Here is a 14,159-nt window from a genome sequence, read left to right on the forward strand (position 1 = left end):
CCGGGAGTCACTGTGCGCCGCAAAACAATTATTTTTCTTACTGCGCTGTTATTTCCATGACAGTTTCTTCCATTTTTCACAGAGATTAAGGGATGAAAGAGGGTCAGTTGGTGAGGAATTTAATTCTCCATCGAACTACTCTTTTTTCATCCCTTAATATCAATTAGGAGGGGAAAAGTGAATTTTTAATTCGCGAGCGAATGGTGCAAAGTCACTGTGCGCCGAGAAGAAAATTATTTTTCTCACTGGCCCATGACTTTGTCGTAGTTTGTATTTTTTTGTTACAGAGATTAAGGGATGCAACGGGGATCGATTGATGGGGAATTTAATTCTCCATCACACCCTCTGTGTTTCATTCCTTAATATTAATTAGCCAGCAAATGAATCACCTGAAAAACATTAAGAACATGTTGAGGACGAGGAGGACATAGGTTCCCCTCCGAAATTATCCCTGTGACAGCGTGACTGCTACTGCCGATTTGAAGTTCTCGCCACGAAAGAAGGAACCTCGCTGGGTACCCCCACTCTCCTGAATTCAGCTTTCAATCCCCCCCCCCCCCCCCCCNCACAGGCAGTTCGCCCAGCCGTCAGATTCGACCGTGGCGGCATCCCTCCGTTGGGGTCGAACTACTTTTGGCTTGGGGTCAGTCCTACCGCGAGATCTGAGCCTCTACTTTAGTCAATCCTCTTTGGATGATTGCTTGAAAATTGATTGTCTGTAAAGTAGTTATGATAGCCGTGGTAATCTTTAAATATATAATTTATCAATTCTTCTGTAAATTTTCCTCAAAAACAAGGCTTTATAAGTTGTATCGTCACTAGGCCGAAATACATTTTTCTGATGAATATGAGTTTATGAGCATGAGTTGTAGACGAGGGCAATTAAATGAGCTAGATTTTGTTTCGGCCAAGTGACGAAAAAATATTATTCGAAAAGTAATGAAAGTAATAAAAGTAATAACTTGCCAACAGTCCAAAATAGCGACTAAAATTCAAATTTTTTAAATTTGAAGAATCAAATCACGACTCAATATTCGATTACCTGGGACGAAATTGAATCTTTAATTTTCGATTAACATCCGTTAAAAAAAACCTTGATTACATATGTTTGCAGTAAAAAAGTCGATGTTTTATGAAATAACAAAAGATAGTTTATTTCCTCTGCGATGACTCATCCAAGAAATAATACATCTTGGATCTAATAATTTGAATAAAGAATGCAATAAACGAACTGAAAGGACATCCAATAATAATTTTTCCATCAGAGCTGATGAATTTAATGAGTTCATAACTTATAAAAAAAATTATCCAATCACACGAAGCTTGTACAAAAATGATCAATCAGACTGCAGGCTCAATGGCTCGTACATCTGCAGAGGTGAGTCGAAGAAATTCGGTGTGTCCCAGGACTCAGCAACAGGTTGTAAAAGTGTGGAGTCAGTGTCCTGGTGAGGATAGCATGGATGCCACCAGTCCAGAACCTTGCAGTCAACGACTCCACTCAATACGACGACTTGGGTCGGTGTTTTTGGAATGAAACTCGTGCCAAAGCTCAGTTGGAGTCTGTGGTGATCGAAGCCGGGAGATAAGTCGAGCTTGACGGTTTGGAGAATGAGTCCAATCACCAGAGGCACCATGCTGTATTTCAAGCAAGCTACCTGCAGTTGAATTAAAAACCCTTGAAGTTGGAAAGAGTTCATCCATCCAGAAACTATTATATTATCACATTATATGAACAAATGGGGATACCTCCTGGAATTTTTCCATTCTTTTATTTGATAACTCACGTCAAATTATGTCTGAAGTCCAACCGCACCGAGCTCAGTTCAGGGGTAACAGAAGGTTACCGTTTCCTCGAAAATTTCCAACAAATTTCCTGCTCAAAGTTATTAATATTTCTTAAACCCAAAGCACATTAATCTTCATTATCGCTTCCTGGAGATTAAAGTGCTTGGATTTGTAAAAATATCGATAACTTTCAGCAGGACATTTGTTTAAAAAATTAGAAATCTAGCGGCATTCTGTCACCTCTTAAGGATAATCGGGCGAGGAGGAGATGTAGAAGGTGAGGCGGAGGGGTTTCTATTGTTTTCCTGCAGAAAACCAATAGCTGAACAAAAAAATTTTTCCTATTCGGATTGAAAATTCAGGCAATATTAGGGAGTATCACCGGTTAAAAATTATTTTTTGAGCTAATCAAATTTATTTGTATCTGTTCCACACATTAAATGGTTTTTAGATTGTTTTTTTTCAATAAATGAAAAAATATTAATCCATGCGAAAAAGTGGCAACATCGGTAGTTTTTTCCCTTAAATTGACCGCGCTACCCCCACCCGCTCGGTACTTGGGATGTTTTGCTGCTCGTTTGGGCTGCGTGCACAGAAATTACATTTTTCAGTACTTTTTTCGCTATTATTAATAAACAATGCTCCTAGGCGACAATATTTTTCACTCAAAAAATCATTGATCACATGTTCTAAATGTGTCTAAAGTTTCATGACTTTGGCCGCACTTTTTCCTTGGGTTTTGCAGTTTTTTTTGTGATTTCCATAAGATCACGAGTTAAATGACCACTTTTTCAAAAATTCATAATAAATTAACCACGCTCCCCAGCAGTCTGAAACTTTGCACACGCCTTTTCCATCATTAAAAGAATATGTAAAAAAAAGAAAAAAATTCTTTTTTCCCAACACTCCGGGCTCGCCCGATTATCCTTAAGGGGAAACGGAACCCCTGCGTTTATATGAATCTTTAGAATTGTGTTTTCTTCTGCAATTATTATTTTTTATTCATTAAACTACTTCATTGATTCAACAATGCGATAATCGAGTCGATAAAGTAATTTCATAGATAGAAATTAATAATTGTAGGAGAAAACACAATTCTAAGATTTGATGTAGACAAAGGGGTTCCGTCTCCCCTTAAGGGGTAACGGAACCGACCACAAAAAGACGTTTACCAAAAACAAGTTTTCTTGGATTCTATCCAATGAGAATCAATGAAACTTTTTCCCCGTATTGAGAGTAGCGGAACGCATCGCTCTCTTCTCATGCTTTTCTTATTTATGCAAAAAAAAATTGCAAATTATTTAACGGCAAAGACCAGGGCAAGGCTGACGCCATTTTATTTGTAGGAATCTGCCAAGTCATGGTGGAAAAACCGATTTTTTGTAGATTTGTCTTAGCCGATGGCTATTTTCATGAGAAGAGAGCGATCGAGTGAGGTCCAAGACAGATTTTGAGTACAAAAATGTACTTTTGTCGCGTAATTTTTGGAAAAACTTGTTTATGATGATTGGGTGGTATCCAGGAGGTAACATGTCCTTTACAGGGCACCAATTGTAAGAGGGAAGTACTTTTACGAGTCAGAAGATGATGTAGAATGTTTCCATACCATTATTATTTAGTTATATCCATTTATTTATATTTTATGGGCTTTTGTACTTTTCACGTATAAAATCCAAAAAACCACGGGAAGCTGAAATACCGATAGGGGGGACCCCTAACCTCTACGTGCGACGGGTTCCGTTACCACTTAAAGGGAGACCGCGGTGAAATTTGAGTCTTCGCTCGGCCTTGAGAGCCGTAAGACGACTTTTGGTATATGAAGGGATATATTAAAAAGTAAGAAAACTTTTAGACCAAACGCGTTTTGCCCTGTACATCCACCAAAAACGTAATTTTTCACGTTTTTAGCTTAAAAATGCATGTTGCACCACATGCGATATTTCGCTCTTTTTTCGTTATACCCCAACGAACAAACCCAAGTATCCGTTTTACTTTATATGTATTAGATCGTGAGAAAATGATTTCTCTAGTTTTTTCTTTTCTTTCCTCTTTTTCTTTTCCCTTAGGGGATCATCTGTGTGTCAGAGGAATAATAAATCAATTTCTACCTATCTAATGATTGAGCAAGTATAGTTTTCATCTACTCACGCGAAGAATTCGACACCCTTCCTCTGAATTTATGGACACGTCCTCTAGCATTTCTGTGAGGTCTGATCTCTGATCATCATCCCAGGTGATCCTTTTTTTTACGGCACGGGAAGTGTTCATCTCCTTCAGTTTAAAATAGAAATACCAACGGGTCTCACCTTTCTGGAAGCATATGATACACGATGGATAAGAATAATTGGAGAATTTTCTGACAACGGGATGGACCTCCCACTCCCAATATTTCTTTCATGACTTTTATGAAAATTTTTTCAAATTGTTGGCGAATGGTCTTAAAAATGTTTCAAAAGAGTGTAGATGTCCGCGTTGGCTTCTAGTAAGATTTGCTTACCTTTATGTTGTTTACTTGAGGTTGAGGCGCAAGGCAATTTTGTTATAATTATTTGACTTTTTTAAAATTATTGTTGTTATTCTGAAGAGGAGAGCGGAGACTCAGTTCTATGGTGAAGGAGGGAAAGCATGTGTAGATGTAAAACAAAGAACAACTTTTGCAACATCAAGGAAATAAAGAATTGAATTGAATATTTCTGTCGTGACTCAGATAATGAGGTTGCATTAGTATTTAGGAGCCCCATTACAGGTAGAGATGCAAAATCAGGGTGTCGTAACGGTCATGTGAAGCACGAATTTTCGAAATTTTCGAATTCCGAAAAATTCCGGAAGAGATGCCCTAACGAGCACCCTAATCTACATAAATGCATAATGACGATCATGAACAATTTCTAATTTGTGATGATCACAATTTAAAAAAATAGTTTCATGTACATCGATGAAAAATAACCATGATTTTCATTTCAAACTGCAGACTAGACGATTCTTGCTCCGACCAGCGTCGGAGTAAGACGTGTTTACGAGTAGCTCCGACCGTTGACTAACCGAGTCATTAGTGAACGTTTCAAGTGTTTAATTCATTCATGGTATGCATATCAGCTTGCATTGGATATCCTGAATTAATCCAACTCTTTTTTTGTTTTTTTTGTGTACGAAACAAAAAAAATGAGCTCAACTGCACCAGCAAACGCTGGAATCAACCCGACTGTAAACAAAAACATCGAACAGAATTCCGAAATGGACATTCCTGAAAACGGAATCGAAGATGCTGCAGCAAACTACGTCAACATATGCAAGTGCCCTAACTCAAGAAACCCAAGATAAAAGAAATGGAATGGAATCATCATTGAAGCAATTCCAGGAGTTCCTCGAAACGAATATTCTTTCTGTGTGGGAAGATTCATAGGTCCACAACACGTTAAAACAATCACCAAGACTTCAAATAACAGAATTATTTTGTTTGTATCATCAGAGAAATGGGTGGACAAACTCATTGGCAAAAGCACTGTTCTAAAGATTGGGAATGACGTGCTGATAATCAGGCCTCTTGTTGCTAAGAAAAAACGTGTTGTTTTTTCTGACGTCTGTCCTTCTCTCCCCAACTCCGAGATTGTGAAGAAACTAGTAGAACTGAAGGATATAAAGGATCCTGATTACGCACACGTGCAAAGCCATCGAAGACAAGTATTCAATGAATGGAAATATTCATACATGTTCCATTGAATACTATTCATGGAACATGATGACGTGATGAAACTGCCAGAAGTGATGAGATTTAACTACCAGGGCTTCAACTATTTTGTTTACGTCACGCAGGACAACCCAGCGTGCTTCAATTGCAGGAAGATGGGACATTATTCTAAGAACTGTCCCGACAAAAGTTTAGTGAACGAAGGCACACCAAGGTCACCGACAACTGTCATTACTGAGGAACAGATAAATGACATTCCTGACACCAGCAACAAAACTGTCTCAAACGATAACACGATGGACTCAGAAGCGACAACAGAAACACCTATCCCCTCCCTCTCCCTTCCTATAAATTCTGATCCCTCTCCATCTCCACCCAATGAGAACCACAAAAAACCCCGCGACTCTCCTAACACCCCGGCTTCCCTTCTCAAGCCCTTTTCAAGAGATCATGTCTGGAATCAGATATTGATGATCTATTGTCAAGAATAACAGACCCTCCAGGTGATGCAGATGAAACTGGATTTGTTGTTCCTAAAGCACACGTTAGAAAAATGCGCAATCAAAAGAGCAGGAGCAACAGTCAATGTAAGGCACAAAAACCGAACGGTAAACAGTACACAGAAGAGTTCCTCCGCAAAAACACTCTTCGACTGAAAACACAAATGGAAGATCACCCAGAAATTTACGATTGGAATTATGAAGGCTTCATTCAGATGATCCTCACCTGGCAAGTAGACAAAAATGTCAACACATTCAAAACAGAATATCCAGAGGACACTCACTATCTTCAAAAATTTCCCAGTAAAATATATGTTCACCTCGAAGATATCTCAATGAAATCCTTCATCACTAAGTTTAAAAAACGACTCATGAGCCCCGAAGGTGACTCGGACTTCTCTTCATAGATTCCAAAAAGGATAACGCAAACAATTCTCAACACAACAACAATACGAAGGATCTACGAATATTATTCTGGAATGTCCGAGGTCTTCAAGCCTATTAGGAGGACCTCCTATCGGCCTCAGTCGATGCAGATATTATTCTATGTGTAGAAACTCATCTGAATCCTCTGGACCGAAAAAAATACACCCTCCCAGGATTCGAAACAATTAGAAAAGACAAAGCAGCCAAAACAGGCGGAATGGCCATTATCCTGAGAAAAAATTTAACAATTCAATTCCTGGAAGACACAAATCTGCGTAACCTCGAAATTGAAATGTATGGATTCAAAATTACTAATGTCAAACCAAAACTCAATGTGTACATGTGTTATCGGCACCCAGGAGAAGGTACATTGCACATGAACTATTGGGAGAGAATTGTCAGTGCTGCCAGTCAACACGACAACTCTCGTCTGGTGGGAGACTTTAATGCCCATCACGTCTCTTGGAATTGTGAAAAAGTGGAGTGTATCCAAGCAGATAATCTCTTCATACATAACTCAGACACATACACCCGCATCGACATGTATAGACAAAAAAAATTGAATATTGACCTCGTGCTCTCGACTCCGGATATCGCTGACCTCACCTCCGTCACAGTCCTGGAGGAAACGTGGGGTTCGGACCACTTCCCTATTTTCATTGACATCGGAGTGAGAACATCCATCTACCACCGTGAATCGTTTAAAATTACTTCAATAAGAACGGACTGGATAGAATTAGGTAATATATTGAGAAACACATACTCTGTATATCTCGATCGCAATCTCGATTCTCTGAGCCCCACTGGTAAATACTCTCTCTTCATTAAGAATCTAAAAAATGACGTAGCAAAATGTACCCCTAAAAGACAAAAAGTCCCTGCGGCAATTCGTATAAATCCTGTTAGATGGTGGGACCAAGAGTGCGGAAGAGTTAAAAGGCTCAGAAAAGCATCGTACAAAAAATGGATGTTTACAAAAGAAATAAAAGACCTTATAGCATACAATAAATCCGTTGCAGTTGCCAGGAAGACATTTAAAACCAAAAATAAAAAGAGTTTTATCAAGTTTGCATCAGGCATAGACTCCAGAACAAATCAAACCTATGTTTGGAATACCTGCAAAATACTAAAAAAATCCTGGATTAACATCAAAAGTTCTAGGGTTAGAGATGATGGAAAAATCTTACAGTCCATAAATAACTCAATTCAGAAAATTGCTCCCCCTAGCTGTTCAACAAATCCAGAAAATAAGACAAATATACCTCCCACTTCAACCAAATTTGATGAATTCAACACAGCCCTCAAATCTAGAAAAAACAATTCCGCACCCGGAATTAACGACATTGATTATAATCTCCTCAAAATTCTTCCCGACAAACTGAAACTTATTTTACTTGATATTTTCAATGAAATGTTTCTTTCTGGCAAATTTTCAACGGAATGGATGCACTCATACATCCACTTTGCTCCTAAACCAGAAAGCGATAATGTTCGCCCGATAGCATTGACTTCTTGTGTAGCAAAGCTATTTGAAACAATGCTGAAAAACCAACTTCAATGGTGGGTTGAGCATAATGGAATGCTCCCTGAATGTCAGACTGGTTTCCGCCCAGGACTTTCGTGTCGTGACAATCTCAGTAACTTAATCCTCAACGTAGAGGATAGTTTCAGAGATAGCGAACACACGATCGCCGCTTTTTTGAATGTTCAGGGTGCCTTTGATAATGTCAACGGGGAAATCCTTGTCGAAGACCTCATGAGAGCTGAATGTCCTGCGAACATACTAAGATATATAAAATTTCTGACATATGAAAGATATATTCATACTGATTCCCTTGGGAAGGAAGTAAGAACTGTCAGGAAAGGAGTTCCACAAGGTGGAGTCCTCCTCTTCTCATTAATATACACTCTATACAACAGATTAATTAAAAAAGATATAGACGAAAGGGTCAATGTTTCTTTGTTTGCAGATGATATTGCACTGTTTACGCGATCTTCCGATAAACAGTGCAATCTACTAACTCTAGAATCCTCTGTCGAAACAATTTCCAATAACTTGAGAAAATTAGGTCTAGACCTCGCTCCAGAAAAAACAGTATTAGTACGATTTAGTAAGAAAGGATCCGATCCAGCCCGAGCGAAAATAAAAGTAGGCTCTCATGAAATCTCACCCAGCCTATCGGCCAGATTTCTCGGTATACACTTCGACCAAAAACTCAACTTTAAATGTCATATAGGAAAAATACAGGAAAAATGTCTGAAGTCACTAAATATTATAAAATATCTCAGATGCACCTGGTGGGGAACCGACCCTGAAACACTAATCATTTTATATAAAAGTTTTATAAGGTCTGTGTTAGACTACGGTTTGTTCGTATATTATACCAACAATAAAGCCACCAATTCCAAACTAGACAGCATTCAGAACTCGGCAATAAGGTTGGCGCTAGGATATCGTCGTTCCACACCCATAAATGTCATGATCGGGGAATCGAAGCTTACATACATTAAAAATAGAGCGGTATTTCTTTGTAAATCGTATATAACAAAGGCCATGTCGAATACATCGACATTAATATCACGAACCATGAATTTCCTGTTTTCAATTTAAGAAATTAAATCTAGACCTAACGACAAATTAATGACTGAGAACATCAGAGAGATAATGTGCCAGCTAGTCTTGATGTATACGAACAACCACTTCAATGTTTTCAAGAATGAATACGACATAACAATCCTCTCCATAAATATAAATAGAGAAATTGGACTCAGAGCGCAATTAGCAGAAAAAGCAAACGATATTGTAAATACAGAAATAATACAAGCGAATCCAGAGGCATACTGCGTCTACACTGATGCAAGTAAGGACCCGAGCATTGACCATGCTATACAACTCCACAGGGACAGCTCGGTCTTTACGTCTGAATGTGTGGCCCTCACAACTTTCTCATCCTCTCGGATTCACTGAGTACACTCCAAAGCCTTCAGTCGACCAAACTAGACCCCAAAACAAACTCATATCTCCTAGAGATTAAGGCAAAATATGCAGAGTTTACAAAAAATAATGTCGATAATAGCTCCATAACGTTTTACTGGATCCCTGCGCACAGAGGAATCGAGGGAAATGAGGAGGTTGACACACTAGCAAAGAATGCAGCACAATATAATGATATTGACTACCTAGTACCATACACCGATCTCCGAGCCAATTACAAATATAACGAAGAACAAAATTAGATAAGAGAAATGATATACCAGTCTGAAGTTAAACTCAAAGGAGTCGAATTCTTCAAAGAATCCTTTAGAGAGTCATTCAAACCATGATACAAGGGCACAAAACCCACCCACGAGCCTTGATTACATGGGTTAACAGAGTTAGGGCCAACCATTATCACTTGAAAGCCTCTCTAAAACGAGTACATATAACTGACGATGCGAGTTGTACCTGTGGATATGAAAGTCAAGACACATTCTGTGGCACTGTCCCACTCTGAACAATGAAAGATTAACAATTATTAGGGAACTTAATGTAAAGTTCTACTCACGAACTCAGTCACTCCCTTATTGAAAATAACGAATTCGAAAATTCGCAAAACCCTACACACCTTTTCCATAAATACCAGACTCAAAGTGTAAAAACAACTATTGTCAAAAAAAAATATGAGAACAATGTTAGACTAACACAGTCAAATAGTTCAGGACACTTGAACCGGACTTGCACAAACCGTGGGATTGCTTACCATGATGTACACAAGACAGCATGGTATTGCTGACCAATGTCTGGATGACAGGAAGAAGAAATCACATTTCTCGTTCCCGCCATCCAGCAATATTATTTAATATAAGTTATTGTAACAATACTGATAGTGTAAATAAATCCTGTAGATTTCTGCACTCTAAACAATAATAATAAAAAAACTGCAGACTTGGCTCACACAAAATGAAGTTAAATAAAAATTGATAAAAAAAAATAAAGTTGGATTCGAGGAACTACTCACTCCATAATTGAGTGACACCATGATTTCGAACTGAAGTCGATTTCGGGTGATTTCAGCGGTGATTTCAGTGATTTCGAGCGTCACGGAAGGTGATTTCATCATCTCAAATGATTTCATTATTTCGAAATCGGTAATTTTAGAACAATCAACTTAATAAATAGAGGTGCAGCAAAACAGGTTGTGTCAAATTATGAAAATCGAAACTGGCAGTATTAACTGGCAAATAATAACGAATTCGTTTGATTTTACTCCGCTAATCTCGAGCTTCCCAGCAAACAGTATGTCGACAATTTGTCGACAAATTGCCGATATCCTGTTACATTTTAGATAGCACTGGCAAAAATTGTGTTCTGGTCTAATGACGATGAAAAGCGGTCAATTTTACCATTTTACTATGGCAGAGTTCTGCATTTTATTATCATCATTGGCAGGTGTGGCAATTTCAAAATCACGAATTACTTGCATAGTTTGTACTACGTCAGTGCGCCACTGATTTCGGTGATTTCATTAATTTCAGACGATATCACGTGATTTCGGATGATTTCGAAAATGATTTCGCAGAGCTGAAATTACTTGATTTCAATGATTTGGGTGATTTCACATGATTTCGGAATAATTTCATGCCAGAGAGGCGCCGTGATTTCGGAAGTGAGTAGCCCCTCGGTTTCATATGTGTAGAGGAAAAATGACTGTTATTTTTTCTTTTCAAATTGTGATGGTCATAGAGGGGGGGGGGGAAGAGGGGTAATTCTGACAGCTATAATACGATAGGTAATAGACACATTGGCATCTCTAACTGCAGGCATTAACTTTCACTTACAATAGCTCAACTAATTAAATCCGAAAAATGTTTAAAAATGAAACGTAAAAATTATAATAGAGAGTGAAAGAAAATTCAGTATCCTGTGTTGTCTAAATTAAATCGATTTTTTAAATTATTGTTATCTATATCAAATATCATGGATGTATAACCTCGACTCACTTTATGCCACATAAGACAACAACGTCTCTTAATCAGCGAGTGTGGCTCCTCTTGTCCAGAATATGGATTTTGTCCTATTCTATCGGCCGACGAAAAATAAGTGAAGTGTAAAGTTCTGATTACACAAGCACGGAGTCCATAAGGCCGTACCATACACGCTGGAGTCAACCTCTCCGGCAAATTTCCAGTGTTTTTATAAAATCTGCATGGAGAAGATAAAATCAGGAATGAAAAGATCGAACTTGATTGTCTTATTGATTTTCCTCATACCTCTTGTAAAGGTGAAACCAAAATTTGGCGGTTTTAACAACATGGTTAGAACCTTTGCAAATTCTCGCAAATTTTCCGACTGCTTCAGGTGCAATATACTCTGATATCAAAAACCACAAGTCCAGGGGATAATCGATTCCTAAAAAAAAATTATCCGATATCTGAGGGATGATTTACGTCAGCATTCGGGGAGAAAAAAGTTCCTGGTTTCCAGAACTACTGAGTACTAATGAGAATAATAATTTTCTGTTCGTCTTATAATTCAATTCATTAGATTAGGTGGAATACACTTTTCTATTTCCATTCGATTGAAATTCAGCATCCCATTTTCCTTTTTCCTCCTCTGGGTCTCCCTCTGGGCCTTACTCTGGACTTTGGATTTTGCTGATCATTTTTTTTTTCAATTAATCCATTGACAAAATCTTCTCTCGTTAAAACTTCTCAATAATTTTCCATTCTACTAAATGGAAAATTATTGTTTTCATCAGTACTCCCAAGAATTAAAAAAAGTTAATAAACAAAAGTCGAAAAAAAAAATTGAATAAAAAAATTTTTTTTTGCTTGAATGGCATAGGAGAGTGGGGCAAAATGAAACAGTCGTTTTTCGACTACATACATGAGCTTCAAGTTATACCACAATGAAAATGGGTGTGCCTCAAATTGATTTTAAATTGAGCCAAGAATGGGAAACAATTAGAGATCGTCATTTTTGAGATCACGTCATATGACCAAAAAATGACGGTCATGTGATACACAATTTTTTCAACTACAAATCATAGTCACAAATAATTTGTAAGTAAATTATTGCCAAAACAGCTATATAGATACAAAACGACGATCATAACTAATTTCTAGTTTGCGACGGTCATAATTTTAAAAAATAGTTTCATCTATAGAAAATGACGATAACCGTCTATTTCAAAATGCATAGGGAAGAGTGGGGCAAAATGAAACAGTCGAAAAACGAGCTGAAAAACGATAGCTGTTTTGGCAATAATTTACTTACAAATTATTTGTGACCATGATTTGTAGTTGAAAAAATTGTGTATCACATGACCGTCATTTTTTGGTCATATGACGTGATCTCAAAAATGACGATCTCTAATTGTTTCCCATTCTTGGCTCAATTTAAAATCAATTTGAGGCACACCCATTTTCATTGTGGTATAACTTGAAGCTCATGTATTTTGTATTCAATAATCTAACATCCAGTTTACCCCGGCTTCCCCTATGTCATAAAACATTAATTTTCATCATACCACTGGTATCATCTTCTGGTGTTTCAATCGCTTTATTTTTTCTCCTTGATCGCGAATACTTCTTCATTTGCTCTTCTGAAACGAATTTGAACGATTAAAAATCATTGGCAAAAGGCACCTAAAATATAAGTTTTAATGCATATTCAAGTTTTGTTTATAGGGACATAGCGACAATATTTCTTAAGCTGCTATCTCTATTTCAATTACTTCTCTAAAATAGCAAGAAAAGATTCTTTACAAACGAAACTTTTTTCCCAAAAAAATTTTGGGCATAATTACACGTGAATTAACTACTGTTCTATGTATTCCTGGTAAATTCGCAGCCATACGTAGCACCCAACATCGACGCAACTAACCTACAACTTCTGATTGTAATTCTGTGTCGTTTTTCGCAGCAGCTTTCCTCAATCTATTATGAACACCCGGAGAGTTGGCAAAATCATTGATGGTAACGTCTGAAAAATAAACTCCTCAATAATGAATACAGAGGGAAGAAATCGGGAAGTCAAATTGACTGCGATGATAATGACCTCCGGAAAAGGAACTGGGCTTCTTCCTCGGTGTGAGCTTCTTGTCAGCCTTCTTAGCCGGTCCCGGCATTTTACAAAAAACCTAGTATTGATAGATTCTACACTTGTCACAAGCATGATTTGATTTTTGGGGTATAATTCAATAATGAAGGTGAAATAAGAGGCAGAGGTGGTGAACACGAATCACCGCGGTCCCCCATCGTCGATCCACTAGCGAAGACGGTTTCTGGGTTTGTCTAAATTATATTGGTGAGTGGCGCCACGTAACAAAACTAAATATTTAAAAAATTTTCTTTGTAGTATATTTCTTTTTAACGGGGTATATCTCTGTAAATAATGGTGATATGACAAGAAGACAGAATACCAAATCTATGTATTTTTTGTTGGGAAATATCTTTGATACGAATTTCTTTCTCGTATCTCGAATCGTCCACTCGTAAAATTGTAATAAATCAAAACATTGGGCAATTTGCAGAACCGTGCAGCAGAAGAGCATTAATATCTCATTAAGGGTTAGGTGTAGGGGCAATCTTCAAAAAATTAATTATATGTCAAATTTGATGGCCAACATTTTTTGTTTGAACAGTAGTATATATATATACCTGTAATAATAAGAATAATAATAATAAAATGTTATAGTTATAAAACTGAAAAACTATTCTTCTCTATTTCCATCGACTTTGTCGATAAACATTTTTTGGCATGGGCTTCTTCTGAG

At 37.5% G+C, this 14,159-nt stretch overlaps 1 protein-coding gene across 5 annotated transcripts; it reads right to left on the minus strand.

The window, feature by feature from the left end:
* Positions 1 to 1,250: 1,250 nt before the first annotated feature.
* LOC107041958 (transmembrane protein 183) lies at positions 1,251 to 13,664 on the minus strand. 5 transcript variants are annotated; one of them, XM_015262795.2, is made up of 7 exons: positions 13,442 to 13,664; positions 13,268 to 13,366; positions 12,912 to 12,983; positions 11,653 to 11,791; positions 11,383 to 11,584; positions 3,937 to 4,098; positions 1,251 to 1,658 (listed from the first exon to the last, which is right to left on the minus strand). In XM_015262795.2, exons 1-7 carry the CDS (start codon positions 13,509 to 13,511, stop codon positions 1,338 to 1,340), a joined length of 1,065 nt encoding a protein of 354 aa, XP_015118281.1. In that variant the 5' UTR covers positions 13,512 to 13,664; the 3' UTR covers positions 1,251 to 1,337. The 5 variants fall into 5 exon arrangements, with proteins under 5 accessions (XP_015118281.1, XP_015118280.1, XP_015118282.1 ...); XM_015262794.2 differs by having other exon boundaries at positions 12,912 to 12,986; XM_015262796.1 differs by lacking the exons at positions 13,268 to 13,366; positions 13,442 to 13,664 and adding an exon at positions 13,191 to 13,257 and having other exon boundaries at positions 12,912 to 12,986.
* Positions 13,665 to 14,159: the final 495 nt, after the last annotated feature.

Source organism: Diachasma alloeum, unplaced genomic scaffold (genome assembly GCF_001412515.2).
Source record: "Diachasma alloeum isolate Michigan unplaced genomic scaffold, Dall2.0 Dall_scaffold_00395, whole genome shotgun sequence".
NCBI classification, from domain to species: Eukaryota; Metazoa; Arthropoda; class Insecta; order Hymenoptera; family Braconidae; genus Diachasma; species Diachasma alloeum.

Coding starts and splice junctions, on each gene's coding strand:
- LOC107041958 (XM_015262794.2), bottom strand. CDS start 13,511: ATGCCGGGACCGGCTAAGAAGGCTGACAAGAAGCTCACACCGAGGAAG. Junction 13,367..13,441: donor GCCCAGTTCCTTTTCCGGAG/GTCATTATCATC, acceptor TTTATTTTTCAG/ACGTTACCATCAATGATTTT. Junction 1,659..3,936: donor AAGGGTGTCGAATTCTTCGC/GTGAGTAGATGA, acceptor ATTCAACTGCAG/GTAGCTTGCTTGAAATACAG.